This window comes from Nerophis ophidion, linkage group LG10 (genome assembly GCF_033978795.1).
Source record: "Nerophis ophidion isolate RoL-2023_Sa linkage group LG10, RoL_Noph_v1.0, whole genome shotgun sequence".
Lineage (NCBI taxonomy): Eukaryota > Metazoa > Chordata > Actinopteri > Syngnathiformes > Syngnathidae > Nerophis > Nerophis ophidion.
The window spans coordinates 33,418,491-33,439,034 of record NC_084620.1 but is presented as its reverse complement, the minus strand read 5'-3'; the positions used below and the strand labels follow the sequence as shown (position 1 = coordinate 33,439,034).

General features: G+C 37.6%; 1 protein-coding gene across 3 annotated transcripts in view; it reads right to left on the bottom strand.

Moving 5' to 3' along the window:
- Positions 1 to 16,758: 16,758 nt before the first annotated feature.
- ppargc1a (peroxisome proliferator-activated receptor gamma, coactivator 1 alpha) overlaps positions 16,759 to 20,544 on the bottom strand; it is a 90,541-nt gene continuing 86,755 nt past the window's right edge. For all 3 annotated transcript variants that reach the window (XM_061913545.1, XM_061913547.1, XM_061913546.1), the window contains exons 13-14: positions 20,172 to 20,271; positions 16,759 to 17,722 (exon numbers count right to left, since the gene is read on the bottom strand). In XM_061913545.1, coding sequence (XP_061769529.1) covers positions 17,683 to 17,722; positions 20,172 to 20,271 — 140 coding nt within the window. In that variant the 3' untranslated portion in view covers positions 16,759 to 17,682. The remainder of the gene's footprint in view (positions 17,723 to 20,171; positions 20,272 to 20,544) is intronic.

Sequence of the window (20,544 nt, the reverse complement as noted above, 5' to 3'; positions counted from 1 at the left end):
GGGACGGTTTAGTAAGTATGACTTGTTTTAGTTACATTGTAAACGTAGAAACGTTGCTTGGAGTGATGAATGAAGAATCCATAAAAGTAGAAACGCTATAACGGAATACTTCCGGTTCAAGGAACAAAAAGTACATTTCCAAACGGCAGCACCTGCAGTGAGTGAATTCGCCTAAAAGATGGCGCCATAGCCAGAAATCGCTTTAATGCACAGGCCTACCTGGACTGAAGGCCAGGGGCCTCGCCCAATCAGGGCCCCCCTAAATGCAATGATTGGTATTCATAGCTGTCAATGACAAACAGTTTAGCTTCGTGTAGCGATTATGTACTCTCTCTTTTTCGGCTGTGTCATTTTTTCCTACTCCACATCACCTTGTGAGAGATCAGCATACTACTGTTGAGCTAAAAAACACAGTTTGCCGGATTGTCAGCACTTGAAGTTGACTAGCTTCTATTGCACTCACACAGGCGTGAACAAAATCATTTTAATATAAGTGATATTTTTGCATTGTTGCTGTTCTGTTGAGTGAAATCTTATTTTTTTCCCAAAGTGAGGTTTGGGGAGCAGGGGGCATAGCAGAAACAATAAAACACATTTTCAGTGTCTCTGTCTATATTCTATTAAAACTATTTGGCGAATAAAAAACATTATTGTCACGTCGGGGTTGATTGTTATAGCGCGTATCGTTTTCCCAGGATGCATCCGGAACTCTGGAATCATTGTCTTACCTGTAGAGGTAAGACAATGATTTATTTACCATCAATCCGTCAAGATCCAAAAATACAGAAAAAATTGCAAACAAACACAGGAAAAGTGTGCCGATTGCCTGGGAAGCTAAAGGAATAGCTATCAGGAAGACTTGTCACTCAATCAGAAATCAAACAGTGTACCCACATAACTTGTTGCATAACGCAAGCAAGACAGCCAGACTGAGTGTGGCGAAAAAGCATGAATAAATAGCTCTCTGATTAGTGCCCGGGGGCAGGTGAGCGTCCTGAACACTAATCAGAAGCAGATGAAAATAATTTCCCCCCATGGCAACTAAAACACAAACTCAGGGGTGCTGAAAACAGAATCAATCAATCAATCAATCAATCAATGTTTATTTATATAGCCCTAAATCACAAGTGTCTCAAAGGGCAACGACATCCTCGGTTCAGAGCCCACATAAGGGCAAGAAAAAACTCACAAACCAGTAGGATGTCAATATGAAAGACTATGAGAAACATGCAATGGACGTCGAGTGGGTCTATCATAATATTTTGAAAGTCCAGTCCATAGTAGATCCAACATAAAAGTGAGAGTCCAGTCCATAGTGGGGCCGGATCAAAGATGTCCCCAACCAATGCACAGGCGAGCGGTCCACCCCGGGTCCCGACTCTGAACAGCCAGCACTTCATCAATGGCCACCGGACCTGTGCCCGCTCCTCCCCCCTTCCACAAGGGAGACGGGGGCAGAAAAGAAAGGAAACAGCAGATCAACTTGTCTAAAAAGGGGGGTCTATTTAAAGGCTAGAGTATACAAATGAGTTTTAAGATGGGACTTAAATGCTTCTACTAAACTAAGGGAGTCAAACTAAAATAAAACATGATCCGGGCAACGAATCATGACAATTATGGCCGTGAGCAAAGAAAAATACATCAATTAGCTGGACCATTTTATAGGCCACAGGGTTCAAAGCATGGGAAAATACTATAGTTCGGAAAATACAGTAATACAGTAATCTGGATCATCTTGGTCAATTTGAAATCCAATCCTGTTTATTTGTATAGCACATTTAAACAACATAAATGTTTCCAAAATGCTGCACAACAATATTAAAACCAATATTCAAATATCCTTAGCTCCACCAATGGCTGAATAAAAAATAATAAACAATTTAAAAACAATATAAAAATAAATATTATTAAAAAACAAATTCAAAGGGTAAAATCTTTTTTTTTTAAAACACAGAAAACAGAGGACCACACAACTCACATACTGTTAAAAGCCAAATAATAAAAGTGGGTCTTAAGACGAGACTTAAAACATACTATTTAAGGCTATTTACCCCGCATAAATGTTCCTCTCTTTGTAGGTGGTTAAAAACCATATGGCTTTTGAGTCATTTCCGACTAAAGGTGGCTGAGGTCAATTGTCATAGATCAGAGCTTCAAAATCAATAGGGTGAAAGGGTTCTAGTGAGGGTTCTTATACATGCATCTTCAGTATATTTGCTCAATGTATGTCTGATCATATTGGTGAAGTCAACAGTTGCTAAAATATTCCTTTTTAAAATAATGTATGTCCACAGGGAGTGAGAGCAAGAAAACCTGTTGATTTTATGTACCAACAGAATACAAGTGTTTGAAATGTAATTCATTATAAACCAACCAGCTTTCAAGTAGCTAAGTGGGACATTTTCCTATTAATTACAATTTCCAGCCGATATTTGTTTGTTGCTTTGAAGTGTCAAAATAATAAAGATGTTGCTTGTTTTCCGCAAATTAAGACATGTTTTATTTTTTCCCCTTTCCTGTTTTCTCTGTTTGCCTCTTTTGGGACAAAAATAATGCCTATTAAAAATCGCAACCTCCCCGTGCGACATTCTGCTTGCAACACTTTCTGCCGTTAATGAGTAATAAGGAACAGAAGGAGCGTCTTCGCCGTCTTTCTAAACTGTTCTAAACTTTGGGGACTGCATGTTTTCTGCACTGGATAATTAATGGCTGCAGACAAATGGCTGCTTGATTGAGCGACTCATCCTACTATTTTCAATCACCATCTGCTGCATGGTTCAGCAAAATACCCCTAAAAGAACGTTAATTACCTCGAGTATGCCCGCAACGTATTAATTAGAGTCACGGCAACACAAAGGATTGTCTTAGGGATGATGTCTGTAGGTTTTAGATGGATTAGCATTCAAGAGCCTTGCTGATGGGTTGTTTTGATGCCATACACACGTTTTCATACCTCGCCGACTCCAGGCCAATGACAATGAGCCTTTTTGACCACATGCAAAGATGGGGTCCATGTCTTTGCTTTTCAATATCATTGTTTTTTTTTTTCAATCCACAACAATTAGAACGCGTTGGTAGTTTTCGTTCAACACCCCGACAAATATGCTTAATTCCGTGATAGAAGTAGGTCAGTGGTTCGCCACCTTTTGTCAGTGATGTACTCCCTGTGAATATTTTTTTAATTTAAGTATCCCCTAATCAGAGCAAATCATTTTTGGTAAGTTTATGAACTTACATTCATATTTTGTTGAAGTATTATTCAATAGATATATTCATAAAGGATTTTTGAATTGTTGCTATTTTTAGAGTATTTTAAAAAAATCTCACGTACCCCTTGACACACCTTCAAGTACCCCCAGGGGTACGCTTACCCCCATTTGAGGACCACTAAAGTAGGTCATTAAGAGTTCATTATGCAGTGGCTTGAAGCTTGCGTTTGATGAGCCTTCTTACATAAACATGTGACTTGTGTTTTTGAATGCAGGGGCAAACCTTGAATAATACCACGCTGACCCGGCAATAACACAACCCAGAATATATCAAGATGACCCTTCTTTTTTTATAAACTGTTTAAAAATAAAAAAAGGTTCTAATTATGTCCCGGTTTGCTTATAAAAGCAATAATTCAATTAAAAGTACCACCATATACTTTAAGACAACATTTATTTTTTCATTAGGCCATTGAAAGGTTTTACAAAAAAGATTATTTGATGACTCCAACATCAGTCATCGTCACCATTATCTTGAAATGGGCATAATCATCACAGATGTGTGTGTGCGTGTATTTGTGTGTTCTAGTATTTCTACCCTTCTTGACACATCATGAAGGAAAAGTACCTTCCATATGAGGACCTGTGAACAAGTTAGGACCGAAATCATGGTCCCCATGATCATTGCATCTGATCGAGAATGTCTTATGTTGGTGAAATCTATCAAAATTAGGGTGGTCCCAAAAAGGAGGGATTTTTCAAATTGACTGTGTCGGTTTTAAAAGTGCTCCCCCTCCGGTCAACATATGAAATAACAAGCGTGTGTAAGAATTTGAATTGCACCCCCTTTGGGCAAAATTAATAAAATAAATATGTATAGAGAGACATACTGTAATAACTTGACATAAATAATGAAGATTAAGAACTATCCATCCTTCCATGTTCTACCGCTTGTCCGTTTTGTTGTCGCGGGGGGTGCTGTAGACTATCTCAGCTGCATAAAAAAGTTAATCTTTGAAACTGGACTCACTGGTGACGGTGGCAGAGAAGAGGACTGTTGACAAACTAGTGAGCATCCTGAATGATGCCAGTCACCCTCTGCATAGCGTTATCAGTAGCCAGAGGAGCCTGTTCAGTGCTAGACTGCTTCATCCCAAGTGCAGGACTAATAGACTCAAGAACTCCTTTGTCCCACACGCCATTAGACCGTACAACTCCTCTCTGGGACGGGGGGCGAGGGGTATTAGGATGACAGGGGATGCAAAACATTAACAGTGCAATACGTTTTCATAACATGGTCACTACTGCCTACTTTGTCTTGTTATATTCTTATTTTACTGTTATATTGTTATTCCCATTGTTTTTATTCTTTTTGTAATATTTGTCTATTTTGTTTCCTTTTAAACCCCCATTATTTACTTTTTACTTTTTTTCTTTAAATTGATCTCAACTCTGTACATGGCTGCTGGAATTTTAATTTTCCTGAAGGAACTCTCCTGAAGGAATCAATAAAGTACTATCTATCTATCTATCCATCTATTAGGTTAAAAACTAATCACAACAAATTAAAGGAAAAATGTATTCACTAAAAGCTTAACTTTTTTAAATTTGTTTAGTATGGATGGATAATTAATTATGTAAATACAAATCTTCATATTTTTCGAAAGGGTGGTTCTAATAAGGCAGGCATTTTTCGGAGGTCACAAGAAGAAAACAAATACAAGAGTGTATGTGGGTGTGTTGTATTTCTACCCTTCTTTGTAGTCGTTTTTCACATGTTAAAAATCAATAAAACATAACATTAAATTTATACAACGTTGAACTGTCAACATCAAATTGCTGACATCGAGTGTTCAACGTTTTTCCGCATTATAAGCCGCACTTAAACTCCTTTTTTCCCCTCAAAACTCGACAGTGCGTCTTATAACCCGGTGCGCCTGATGTACGGAATAATTCTGGTTTTGCTTACTGACCTTGAAGCAATTTTATTTGGTACATGGTGTAATAAGTGTGGCCAGTAGATGGCAGTCAAAATTAAGAGATATGTGTAGACTGCAATATGATGGCAATATGACTCAAGTAAACACCAACATTTTATATGTTCCATTGAAAATAGAGAACATTACACAAATGAACTATTAAATCGCACCGCTTGATGGATTTTCGGCGCATTAAACATACAAGTATTATAATGGTGAGTGGATAAGGTAAGACATATTATCTGGTGTTTTTTTTCGCAATATTATGCAAAAGCAACTTTTCTTACCTTCTGGTACATGCTGATCTGTATTTGGGATCTGCATAAATCCTGAAAAAATTGCGCCGTCTGCCTTTTGTAGTCCGTGCCGAAACCGTAGTCAGTAAGTTTCTTTATTTTCTTTACCTTCTTGTTATGGGACATTCATCCTTCTCTGTTGCCATTTTTGATATAAAGTAGTGTAAAGTTCTAACTTAAATCTGTCAGTAAACTCGCCATGAAAGCGCTAAAACATACTGGTATGGTGAATGTACACTATTCACCCAAGGAGCTTGAGTTATTAGAGTTCCGGTCGGACGGTTTTTCAGAGGACACATTTCCGGCGATGTTGTTGTTTCCGGATGAGGAAATGCTGCTACGTTATTGATTTAAGTTAAGTCTGATTGTCTTTTAAACAGTTAGCTCCATCTTTTGACAATTCTTCCACTCCCGTGTTTGCACGCCACACCGCTTGGGACGGCGTGGCGCAGTGGGAAAGTGGCCGTGCGCAACCCGAGAGTCTCTGGTTCAATCCTGACCTAGTACCAACCTATTCACGTCCGTTGTGTCCTGAGCAAGACACCTCACCCTTGCTGCTGATGGGTGCTGGTTAGCGCCTTGCATGGCAGCTCCCTCCATCAGTGTGTGAATGTGTGTGTGAATGGGTAAATCTGGAAGTAGTGTCAAAGCGCTATGAGTACCTTGAAGGTAGAAAAGCGCTATACAAGTACAACCCATTTATCATTTATTTATTTACAACAAATATGATGGAGAAAAGACGCTGCCGAAGGTGATCCACGTAAATAAGACCGCCCGCAAAACGGCGCATCTGCAAGCGACTGTCAGAAAGCAGCTTGAAGATGATCTGTAAAACATAATCAATGCAACATTTTGAGCAAAGAACCACTATAATATGTTATGGAGACCACAAGGAAGTGTTTTCAATTAAGAAAAAAAAAAAAAGAATAACAGGACTCCTTTAATGCGGCCTATAATCCGATGCACCTTATACATGCAAAAAGATAAAAAATAGACCATTCATCGGCAGTGCGCCTTACAGTATAATCCAGTGCCCCCTATGGTGCGGAAAATACGGTACATACCTTCTGTAAATATTTAAATAACATTGAAATTTCAACGTAACTAAGAATCAATGACATTTGAACAATACTACCAGAAGACACGGGGCTAATTTAGCTTCCTCCTCTTCACACTGCTGACCTACGACTGCGCCGCTGAATAAACTATATATATATATATATATATATATATATATATATATATATCTTGATTGGATTATTCAGAGATTTTACCCCACACATACATACTTATATATATATATGTAGGTGTGGGAAAAATCACAAGACTACTTCATCTCTACAGAAGATTTTAATGGAAGCATTCACATACAATGGTTTATATAGGGTACAGAGTGGGTGGGTACAGGCAGGCGTAGGGGCGTGGTGATTGGCTCATGTGTTACCTAGGAGGTGTTTCCGTCTGTGGCGGCATGTTGAAATGATTTCACTGCACTTGTTGAGGGATGATAGATCTGGATGATATATAATAAACAGTTTCTCTTTTAAGCATAGGTTGCATCTTTTATTACCACTGTTGTAAGGTGTGCTGGATGCAAGAATTTGCCATGTTATTGAACATTATTGTCTTTTTGAGGTTCCAAATGTGTTTGCTGAGTTCTGTAGAAGTCCGCAAAGTCTGGTTTCTAAAGGAGGCCTTGTGACCTACGCCTGGCTGTACCCAACCACTCTGTGCCCTATATAAACCATTGTATGTGAATGCTTCCATTAAAATCTCCTGATGATTGAGGGAACCCCTCATGAAACAGTTCTGTAGAGATGAAGTAGTCTTGTGATTTTTCCCACACCTACATATTGCGCTCTACCACAGTATCGAGCACTATTCTCTGGATAATCCAATCAAGACATATATATATATATATATATATATATATATATATATATATATATATATATATATATATATATATATATATATATATATATATATATATAGTATATGAATGTAAAGTATGTATATTATTTATGACAAAATAACTATCTCTTGCTACTAACTATTGTATATCATTTAATGTTAAAGTCATGTCAGTGAATGAATGTTTCTCAAAGACATATTTTGAGTACTTTTGAAGCATAAAACCACTCATAGGGACCTCCGGCTTCAAACCACTTCCTTTGAAATGCCGAAGCTCGCAATCCCGTGCCGTTTTTCGCATATTTGTCGGATCAAGGCGCCATAATGGCTCCGTTCAAGCATTCCTGATGGCTGCAAAAGAGAGAGGAGCTGAGTGCTCTCTCCTTTTATTTTCCATATCCCAGCCCCGCTCTCTTTCGACAGACCCGAACTTGAACCCGCGACTCGCACACAGCGAGCCATCACTCCGTAATAGACGCTTCCACATGGACAGTTATTGTTTGTTTACTACTATTTATGTCAATGTACAGTCTGTGGAAAATGGCTCCATAATATAATCAGTCATCCCCCTGCTGTCCCTTTCTGCCGTCCATCAGGCTAATGACCAGCAGGAATTGTTTGTGCGTCCTTCCCGCCGTAATGAGGCAGTGATCTCATTCTTATGTCTGGAAAATGAAAGAAAAAACATTGTAGTTCCTGGAAAACGGTGCTACTTTTAGTTACAACGACCACTATCAAATTTATTGGCGAAATCTTTTAGTTCAGACTCATACTGCTTCTGATCTGTCCTCCCACTGGTGAGAGACCATTAATGTTGTATCATTTGATACAACATTGTATCAAATTGTTGTTGTACCAGGATGTTGACATTTTAATCGGAGTACCTTCCATTACTTCTGTATTATTACCATAACTTATTATGTTTGTTTTAATACCACGCATTCACGGGGAGGACATGCAAACTCCACACAGAAAGATCCCGAGCCCAGGATTGAACCCTGACTACTCAGGACCTTCGTATTGTGAGGCAGATGCACTAACCCCTCATCCACCGTGAAGCCCGTTGGGAAATTGTGTTAGATGTAAATATAAACAGAATAGAATGATTTGCAAATCATTTTCATCCCATATTAAGTTGAATATGCTACAAAAACAAAATATTTTATGTTCAAACTGATTAACAATTTTTTTTTTGCAAATAATCATTAACTTTAGAAGTTAATGATTATTTGCAAAAAAAAAAATTGTTTGGAAAGGTGGCAATAAATACTGATAAAAGTGAGGAATGCTCATCAAACAAAGTATGGGGTGAGGGTCACCACTTTGTAAGCAAATTGTCGAACAGTTTTAGAACATTTCTCAACGAGCTATTGTAAGGAATTGAGGGTTTCAACATCTACGGTCCGTAAAATCTTCAAAAAGTGAAGAGAATCTGGAGAAATCACTGCACGTAAGCGATATTACCGACTTTTGATCCCTCAGGCTGTACTGCATCAAAAACCGACATCAGTGTGTAAAGGATATCACCACATGGGCTCAGGAACACTTCATAAAACCACTGTCAGTAAGTACAGTTGGTTGCTACAACTGTAAGTGCAAGTTAAAACTCGACTATGCAAAGCCAAACCGATTTTTCAGCAATTTCCTGAAACGCCGCTGGCTTGGCTGTGCCCGAGCTCACCTAAGATGGACTGATGCAAAGTGGAAAGGTGTTCTGTGGTCTGACGAGTCCACATTTCAAATTATATTTGGAAACAGAGGACGTGGTGTCCTCCAGAACAAAGAGGAAAATAACCAGATTGTTATAGGCGCAAAGTTCCAAAGCCAGCGTCTGTGATGGTATGGGGGTGTATTAGTGCCCAAGACATGGGTAACTTACACATCTGTGAAGGCACCATTAATGCTGAAGGGTGCATACAGGTTTTGGAGCAACATATGTTGTCATCCAAGCCACTTTACCATGGACGCCCCTGCTTATTTCAGCAAGACAAGTGTTACAACAGTGTGGCTTCGTAAAAAAAGAGTGTGAGTACTTTCCTGGCCCGCCTGCAGTCCAGACCTGTCTCCCATGTGTGGCGCATTATGAAGCGTAAAATACGACAGTGGAGACACCGGAATGTTGAATGACTAAAGCTCTACATAAAACAAGAATGGGAAATAATTCCACTTTCAAAGCTTCAACAATTAGTTTCTTCAGTTCCCAAACGTTTATTGAGTGTTGTTAAAAGAAAAGGTGATGTAACACAGTGGTGAACATGCCCTTTCCCAACTACTTTGGCACCTGTTGCAGCCATGAAATTCTAAGTTAATTATTATTTGCAAAAAAAAATAAGTTTATGAGTTTGAATATAAAATATCTTGTCTTTGTAGTGCATTCAATTGAATATGGGTTGAAAAGGATTTGCAAACCATTGTTTTCCGTTTATATTTACATCTAACACAATTTCCCAACTCATATGGAAACGGGGTTTGTAGTTGTAGTCAATAAGTTCCTTATTTTTCTCTTTCCTTTTGTTTTGTGGCAGACATGCATGCTAAAATACTCAATTGTTTGGCATTACTAATAAAAAGTAGCGTATATTTCTCTATCTGTAGACTATATGGAAGTGTTAAAAACTACAACACTTCTGACAGGGTGGAGATGCTTTCGAAGGGGGCTTAGCCTGGAGGAGGACTTTGGCACGTAAATAAAACCGCCAACAAAACGGCACATTCCTGAAGAGACGGTCAGAAAGCATCTTAATGGTGGTCTGTAAAACAAAATACATGCAAACATTTTGAGCACAGAACCACCATTACATGTTATGTAGACTACAAGGAACTGTTTAAAATGTGGAAAAACAAATAATAGTATGACCCCTTTAAAGCACCACTACTTGATATGCTTAGATTTGTTTCATTGTATCCATTATTGTATTTACAACCAGCAAAGTATGTAAAAATACTGTCTAAACATCACAAAATGCCACAAATTCAGTCGGCCATTTTGAATATTCTGCTCCGGATATCTTCGGCAATTTCAGTAGATACTACGTCACTGGAGTAACCCTTCTGCACTCCGACGATAGTATCAGATCAGTCATACTAGAAATACCCACAAATTGGAAAGAGATGTGCCGTATATCATTCAGAGTCCCCACAGGTATATATGACAAAAACACATTTGCATGGCTTTGTTATGCATTCGAAATTGTAAATAAATAGCGAACAATTGAGTCAACAGATCGAGCATCCTCTGTACACTCCCTAAAAATACCCAGAAACCGCCAACAATACTCTACTTACGTGTCGTCACCTGAAAATTAACCAAGTAGGAGTGATATTGTTATTACAAGCGCCAATGCAGAAGGACTATTTTAGCGGCAAATTGATAGCCGTGAGCTCATGCTAGCCTACTTGGTTATTGTTGACAAATTTGAGGCGGCGGCTGCTTCTGCTTCGTCTCAAACTTTCTACACCTTTTCTTGAGATTATAATTTATGCATCGCTCACCTGGTAGTAGACAAATGTGGCCATGGACCGAGAGGCTCGTCGACTTTCATATCCCCTGAGATGGTGAAAAAGACGCCAGTAGCTGCAGCTTTTTTGTAATGCTTTGTAACGATTGTCCATGATTCTTCATCCAAACGGAATTATGTGAGCATCCCATCGGTCGGCATCCAAAGGAGAGAGGAATTTATACAGTAAATGTTTTATTATGGTTAGTTTGTATGTTTAGCACCATTCGTACCAATGCTGCTGATCCCACAGCGTCACAATAAAGCTACATCTGCTTAGCACTTGGCTTCTAAAACTTATTGCTCATACTCTTTGAATTCGGGCTCAAAATTATAAGGTTCTGGATGAGAATCTTTTCTCAAACTAATTGTTGTTGGCTCTCACAAAGTCTACTTGATTAGCATTGTTGTTGATGGAGAAGGGCTCTGTGGTTTCTGACGCTACATCATGGATCACGTGACTGGATCCTGATTATCTCTCAAAATGGCTCGGGAATCTCTGTGAGATTGATACTATTTTGAGGAAAACTATTTATCCGCAAACTTTGGAAGTCTTTTGGTTTTATACATCAGACATATATGATATTAGCTTAAATTTATAGGCAGCTTGTTTTTTTATTCTGCTACTTTAGATGGGATGTCTGCAACCTTTTATGCGGATGCCTAGAGGACGCTAACTTTCCAATGTATTTTAAACATTATTGCCTGCTCTTTTCCAGCATGCAATGACATAACTGCACCTTTGCGTAACGCATGCATGCACATTAGAGATAAGTAATTTTTAAGTCAATATATTTAGAAATTGTATTAAAAAAAGACACTGTTAAAATGTATGTTCTGTTACATGAGCTTATAATTTTTGGTGTTGAAAAATGTAACTGAGCAAGCAACTGCCCATTTAAGTGCAATATTTTATAAAAAATGATATACTGTGTATATATAAGATGTAAATATTACATATGTTATATTTTATATTGCTACTATGGTACATGTTTAGTCTACTTAATACCTGCATTATCCTTTTCATCCTTACCCTTTCCATCCTTTGAAACTGAGCTACTGTGTGGAACAATTTCCCTTGTGGATCAATAAAGTTCGTCTAAGTCTAAGTCTAATCTTGGATAAAAGTCTGAATCAAATCTTGGACAGGCTGCTATGCAAAATTAGTATGGCTCTTGCTTTGACAAAGACAGGCTATTAAAAATGTCATGGCAAGCTGCTTTCACTTATTGGATCATTCAAAAATCTGGAAGCTTTTTATTTTGACATGCTTTTGCATAAACAACTGTAAAGCGGTACAATCAAAAAGCAGTACTTTTCTTGTTATTACACAGACAATGTGTTATTAGCTGTAGCCTTATTATTGTTTATACTGATTTTGCTTCTTGCATTGACGTTGAATCAATTAAGTGCTGACATTTTTAAAATCAATATTATACAAGTTACCTTAACCGAGCTAAGAGGAAACAAGTAAACAGCGAAAACGAAAACACCCGAGACTCTACCTTGAATGAAAGATCAAAGAAAAGCACCTGTGTCTAGAAAAGTCCTAGAAAATCACATATTTTAATAACAGTGATAACATCTGAGATGGCGCTTCTGCTTCTATGTCAATCTCCATCGGAATGCCGAGGCTGTTCGAAGACGAGCCACACATGCTCGTAGAGGACCACAATGTAGTCCACAAAACATCTTCCAGTTGTCAATAATACTTCATATAAACGATATGACCTGCCCAGCAACCCAGTTTTCATGTTGTGCTTCAGTATGTCAGAGTACTGTAGCAGCACTGTGCAGTCAGAGACCGTGGTTCTCCCAGGATCTTGCTCGACTGTTGGCAAGACAGACTTTGTTTTTGTATTCCTCGTCTTCTGGTTGCCTCCACACACACTTAACACCATGCTATCTGAACCAATTACGTTTATCTCGGTTTTGTCAGACCACAGGAAACGTTCCAGTTATTCATGTCCTCAGTCTGCTGGTCTGTTCCTGGCTTTCTTGTTTGCCGTTCTGCATCTCATTATCAGGACTCTGGCCATCTTCTTACAGTTTTCGACATCTTTATGTAGAAGTGCAATTTTTTTTTGTGCCATTCTAAGGACGTTCTTTGCCATGTTGAACATCCGGCGACATTTACACTATTAAACAAGCCTTACATTGACTTATTTATGTTGAATAATTTTTTCACTGTTTCCCCATTAAGATATTATAAAGTAAGGGGTACATCATTTTGTGGAAGTAGTGTCTGTGTAGCATTAAAGTTCAACAAAACAATAGTAATAATGAATCAATGGCATTAAATCTCTGAGAAACGGATATAAAAATATAGTCCAGTGACTGTGATGGAAAGAGGGGTGAGATTCTGGGGATGTTTTCATTGTGCCAAAAGGCCAAGAAGAGTGAGACCTCCCTCTGAAATGAAATCTCTCCGGAGGGTCTTAATAAAAAAACCAATCACACACATACTTCCCCTCCTTCAAAGTTTAATGCACATTTTCACATATTTACTCTTGAAAGAAGAGTGCTCCATGGCAGACTGCAATTTTCTTTAAATTCAAATAAATCTTTTAGATATGTATTGAACTGTCTGTAACATATATTGAAACACTAGGCCTTTGCTTCTTTAAGGGGTCAACTGGCTTTTATGTGTCTTTAAGGGGAGCTTCAATTTTTGGGGGGAATTTGGCCTATCACTCACAATCTTCATTAGAGACAAAACATGCGTTTTTTCTTTTTAAAGGATTCTAAAGATTAAAAAAATGCTTGCCTTAAAAGCCCTTTAAAAAACTTTAATATATATATATATATATATATATATATATATATATATAGCCCTGTGATGAGGTGGCGACTTATCCAGGTTGTACCCCGCCTACCGCCCGAATGCAGCTGAGACAGGCGCCAGCAACTCCAAAAGGGACAAGCGGTAGAAATGGATGGATGGATGTGTGTGGATGTGTGTGTGTATATATATATATATATATATATATATAACGCCTCGGGATCCCCCAGGAAGAGCTAAACAAAGTGGCTGGGGAGAGGGAAGTCTGGGTTTCCCTGCTTAGGCTGTTGCCCCCGCGACCCGACCTCGGATAAGCGGAAGATGATGGATGGATGGATATATATATATATATATATATATATATATATATATATATATATATATATATATATATATATATATATATATATATCAGTGATTAAAAATCCCTCATTAATATTATCATTAGACATTTATACATTTTTTTAAAAAAGAACAATAGTGTCACAGTGGCTTACACTTGCATCGCATCTCATAAGCTTGACAACACACTGTGTCCAATGTTTTCACAAAAAGAAAATAAGCCATATTTTCGGTTCGTTTAATAGTTAAAACAAATTTACATTACTCCAATCAGTTGATAAAACATTGTCCTTTACAATTATAACAGATTTTTTTTTTAAAATCTACTTCTCTGCTAGCATGTCAGCAGACGGGTAGATCCTGCTGAAATCCTATGTATTGAATGAATACAGAATAATTTTGAATAGGAAAAATATCGTTTTTGAATCGAGAATCGAGTTGAATCGAAAAAATAGATATATTATGGAATCGCGACCCAAGAATCGACATTGAATCGAATCGTGGGACACCCAAAGATTTGCAGCCCTAATATATATATATATATGTATATATATATATATATATATATATATATATATATATATATACGTATATATATATATATACACACGCATGTATATATTCACACACATATTCATATATACATATACAGTATATGCGTGTATATATGTGTATATATACACATATACAGTATATGTGTGTGTGTGTGTATATATATATATATATATATATATATATATATCCAATTTTTCACGAATTGAACTGAAATATATAAAACTGACTATATATATACAAAATACCAATTCCCCTCAAATAATGTTCACAAATCTGTCTTAGCCTGTGTTATTGAGCATTTCTTATTTACTTAGATAATCCATCCCACCTCACAGGTGTGGCATATGAAGATGCTGATTAAACAGTATGATAATTGCACAGGTGTGCCTTACACTGTCAGCAATAAAAGTCGCTTATGAAATGAACAGTTTTGCTTTACTGGAGTCTTGGGGGGTCAGAAAAGCAGTCAGTATCTGGTGTGACCAACATTTGCCAAATTTTGTGCAAAACAACTCCCTCGTATAGACTTAATCAGGTTGTTGATTGGGTGGCCTGTGGAATGTTGGTCAACTCCTCTTCAATGACTGTGCCATGTTTCTGGATATTGGCAGGAACTGGAACACGCTGTCGTACACGCCGATCCACAGCACCCCAAACATGCTCAATGGGTGACATGTCCGGTGAATATGCTGGCCATGTAAGAACTGGGATATTTTCAGCTTCCAGGGATTGTGTACAGATCCTTGCAACATGGGACCATGCATTATCATGCTGCAACACTAGGTGATGGTCTCAGGTGAATGACACAACAATGGGCCCTCAGGATCTCGTCACGGTATCTCTGTGCATTCAAAATGCTATCAATAAAATAACATACACCTGCCCAAACCATAACCCCACCCCCACCATGGGCCACTCCATTCACAACAATGACATTAGCAAACCATTCTCCCACACACCCTGTTTGCCATCTACCCTGAACAGTGAAAACTGGGAATCATCTGTGAAGACAACACCTCGCCATCGAGTGTGAGCATTTGCTCACTCGGGTTGGCTATGACAATAAACTGCAGTCAGGTCGAGACTCCAATGATGACGACGAGCATGCAGATGAGCTCTCCTGAGATGGTTTCTCAAAGTTTGTGCAGAAATTCTTTAGTTATGCAAACCAATTGTTACAGCAGCTGTCCGCGAGGCTGGTCTCAGACAAACATGGATGTTCACCTGCTGGATGTGGAGGTCCTTGCCTGGTGTGGTCAAACGTGGTCTGCAGTTGTGAGGCCAGTTGGATGTACTGCCAAATTCTCTGAAACACCTTTGGAGATTGCTTATGGTAGACAAATGAACATTCAATTCACGGAAAACTGCTCTCATGGACATCCCTAGCAGTCACCGTGCCGAATGCACGCTGCCTTGAAACTTGCGACATCTGTGTCATTGTGCTGTGTGATAAAACTTCACATTTTAGAGTGGCCTTTTACTGTGTGCAGCCCAAGGCACACCTGTGCAATAATAATGCTTTTCAATCGTTATCTTGACACATATACATATATATATATATATATATATATATATATATATATATATATATATATATATATATATATATATATATATATATATATATATATATAAATAAATATATATATATACATATATATCCATCCATTTTCTACCGCTTATTCCCTTTTGGGGTCGCGGGGGGTGCTGGCGCCTGTCTCAGCTACAATCGGCCGGAAGGCGGGGTACACCCTGGACAAGTCGCCACCTCATCGCAGGGCCAGCACAGATAGACAGACAACATTCACACTCACATTCACACACTAGGGCCAATTTAGTGTTGGCAATCAATCTATCCCCAGGTGCATGTCTTTGGAAGTGGGAGGAAGCCGGAGTACCCGGAGGGAACCCACGCATTCACGGGGAGAACATGCAAACTCCACACAGAAAGATCCCGAGCCTGGATTTGAACCCAGGACTGCAGGACCTTCGTATTGTGAGGCAGACGCACTAACCCCTCTGCCACCGTGAAGCCCTTGTGTATATATATATATATATATATATATATATATATATATATATATACATATATATATACTCTGCTTGTCTTCGTGAAATGCTTCCCTTGGACTTCCGGCTGGCAAAGAGTCAAACTGTGAATGCCAAAGACGGACGGACGGAAACTTTCAAACACATTTTCCCTTTATTGGCATTGTGAGGCGAATGAGAATTGCACATTTAAAAAAAAACAAAAAAACATGAAAATTGACAAGAAAAGTGGAACAAGAAAAGGTAGAACCACAAAAGGCATTGGTAAGAACTTGGCAGAAGGCAACGTGGATAAAACACACACATCTCTCAACACACGCACACACACACACACACAAACATATTGTCCTTCCCAAACAAAACATGGACACCAAAGCAGTGACTTAGTCCTCAAAAGTTCTCAATAGTACAAATTAGAATCTTGATATTGCTACTCTACACCATTTACAAAGCGGTTTTTTTTATTTATTATTAATACATTTATTTAAAGCCAAATCTACACAATGGGTCACGATACCCATAAACACTATACAAGATATCAACAAAAACAACACAAGAACGTTTTCTTCCTCTTTTTCTTAACGTTCTTACGTCTGATGGGAGCCTCATTACTTTCTGAAATATTGAAGTTTTTTTCAAGACCAACTTTGAAAGGTCTTAAAACAGGGGTGAGGAGCTACCATTGGTTGCAATTTTTTTGCGTTGTTACTTTTTGGGACCGTTTTTTAAAATTGCACGACGGGCCCACTTAAATGCACAAGCGTACCATATTTGGCCCAAGCTTAGCAGCTTCCTCACCCCTGACTTTAAAGGGAACAGCAATGTGGTCTTGAATAAGAAACCAAATAAATAAAATAAAAATAAAAATCAGCGCTTAAAATACACTTTTGAAAAATAATTATTGCTTATATATATATATATATATATATATATATATATGCATATATATTCCCCCATTTGTATTATTACCGTGAATGATATTACTATTATTTTTATTATTGTACATCAAATACTTTGTAAAAAATTCAAGAAAAAAAATTGTAAACTTTTGTTTGGCATTCACAGAATCAAACGCGAACAGAGCAATGTGGAAAAAGTCCTGCAAGAAAAAATTAAAAATATTTATTGCTCTTAAGTGAAAGAAGAGGAAACCAAACTGGCACCAAAATGAGACTTGATTGTTCCAGAAAAAAGGCATAGAAGGTTATATTATTCCCCCCCCCACCACCACCACCTCCACCACCACCACCTTCTGTTTGTTTATTGTACACCCTGTCTCGTAATTTTCTTTTGAATAAAATTACAAATAAATAATGACCAACGGCAGTCATAAATATTGCTGATTCCAAAATAAATACATAAAATAAATAGTCCACTTGCTCTCCCTGTTGAATCAATGAGAAACTTATCAAATAAATTGCATATATGTGTTGTACACAGTATATAAACACAATATAATCGTGATTGCTTTGTGTTTTTATAGAAAAAAAAAATTATTAAAAAAATGGGGTATTTTTTCTTTAAACATGATGAAAAGCACAAACTGAACAATTGTTCATGTGCGCCCTCAGAAATAAGCAGCGTGTTCATCTGTTTTGTTGCCTTTTTTGTTTACAATCATCAAATGTCCCAACATCAAAATTCCTGTTTGACAGGAGCGCACTGTTATTTTTTTTAGGATCTACTGCAAAAAGTCAAGAATCTTCAGTGACAACATGTTGCTGCTGTTTTTGGGACGTACTGCAAAAAGTTCAAGATCCTTAATGTGACAGGAGTTCTCTGACTCGCAGTAGGGGCTAAAAACCAGTGCATGATCACCATACTACAGGAGTTGTCTGTTGTTTTTAATGACATTTTGCAAAAACGCTGGTCGAAGATCCTCTATATGACAAGAGTGGTATGACTAGTGTTCTATTTTACATCAGTGAACCTGTAACCATGTGACTACAACCCTTGAGTTAGGAGCGATAAGCCAAATTAACCCGCTTCACACTCTATGCCAATGATGTGTGCACACTCTCTTTTTTATCCTCCAGTTCACGTGTGTACATTTGTAAAGGTGAGGTCACCAAGTATTGAATTGGGTTCTGGTACTGGCCTGGTGTCCAATATAATCTATTTAGTTTTTCTGTTCTGTATTTTGAATTGCCTTATCTTATTGGAAAACATTAGCATGGTTTCTATTATTACTGCTGTATTGTTGAATGTGCTCAAAAAGTAGTGTAAAAAAAATAAAAAAATAAATAAATAAATACAAAAAATATATATATATATATATATATAAACACACATATATACGTATATACACATACATACATATATATATATATATATATATATATACACATACATACACACACACAGATATATGTATATATATATATATGTATGTGTATATAAATATATATATACATATATATGTGTATATAAATATGCATAGGTATATATATATGTACGCATATGTATATGTGTATGCATGTATGTGTATGTATATACATACATACATATATAAATATATATATATATATATATATATATATACACATGAATATATATATATATATATATATGCATATATTTATACATATATATATGCATATGTGCATATATATATAGACATATATATATATATATATACACATGTGTGTATATATATATATATAACCACAGGGGTGCTTAATTTGGCATAATGCTCCAGATTCCAGGGTTGTAATCACATGGTTACATGTTGACGTTTGTTCCTAAAAGTGTGTGTGTATATACATACAAATATGTATAAATGTATTTGTAAACATTCAGTAGGTCCTTCGAAATAGCAGCGCATTCCTGGTATATAAAAGGTATGTTGACTGACTTCTTTGCAGTAGGTCCTTAAAAACAACAAATACCTTCTACAGCATGTGACAGGAGTGCTCTGCTGTTTAAAGGACCTACAGGCGCAAATGTAGGCAAAACATATATTTCAGTTGTGTCATTACTATCGACCGACATTCTGAATTAAGAAAAAATTGACCCCCACATTTGTTTTTTCTTCTTTAAAAAAAGGCTGCGTTTTACAGTGCATAGCTGTAACAAATAAAAACTATTTTCTTATATATATTTATATATGTACATTAAAACAAAAATAAATTTTTTATAGTTATTTGTAGATACATAACTACCTTTTTAAAATGTAGACAATAAGAGATTTCCTTTGTTTGAAAAAAAAAATGTAACAAAGATTTTAAAGGCAAAAAAACAACATACATCTTTTTGAACAAGCTGTTTTCGCCCCCCTTCACCCCAAAGGATTATGGGTTTTGTAATGCTTGGAGAAGATCGTCTTTCATCGTCCCTTTTTGCATCCTCTCAGCAGCGATTGTTCATGTAAACTTCGTAGTAGATTATTTATTCTCCTAGCTCCACAGAGAGTGCACAGACTTCTTAGCGTCTCATCGTCAACGAGAGACGTTGAGGTAATCGCAAAGTCACCCCCAGCCGCCACCGCAACCCCCAGGCGGGCCACCGAAAGGAAGGAACAGAGGCAGGAAGGCAGGCGAGCAGGTTACCTCCTCAGGCTGCCCTGAGCCTCCTGCAGCAAGCTGTCGAAATCCAACAAGTCATACTTGCTTTTGGTGGAGGCCGGATCGAAGTCGTCTGAGTGGGAGTCTACAAGGGAAGAAGGCGGAATGCACTCAGCTTATATTATTTTCTTGCAATGTATATTGTATACGGTAGGACGGCGCGATATAGACAATATCTGATACAAATAATCTAAAGTTGGTCGACGATACAGCTTTTAATACTATCGATATAATGCATGTTGATGACAAATCCTAGCAAGTTTGACCAGGGGCGTCACTAGACCTAATACTGTACTGGGGCACACCTGGGGCACAAATAATTAATGCGAGCGTGCAACGCGCGCAAGCAAAAACATTT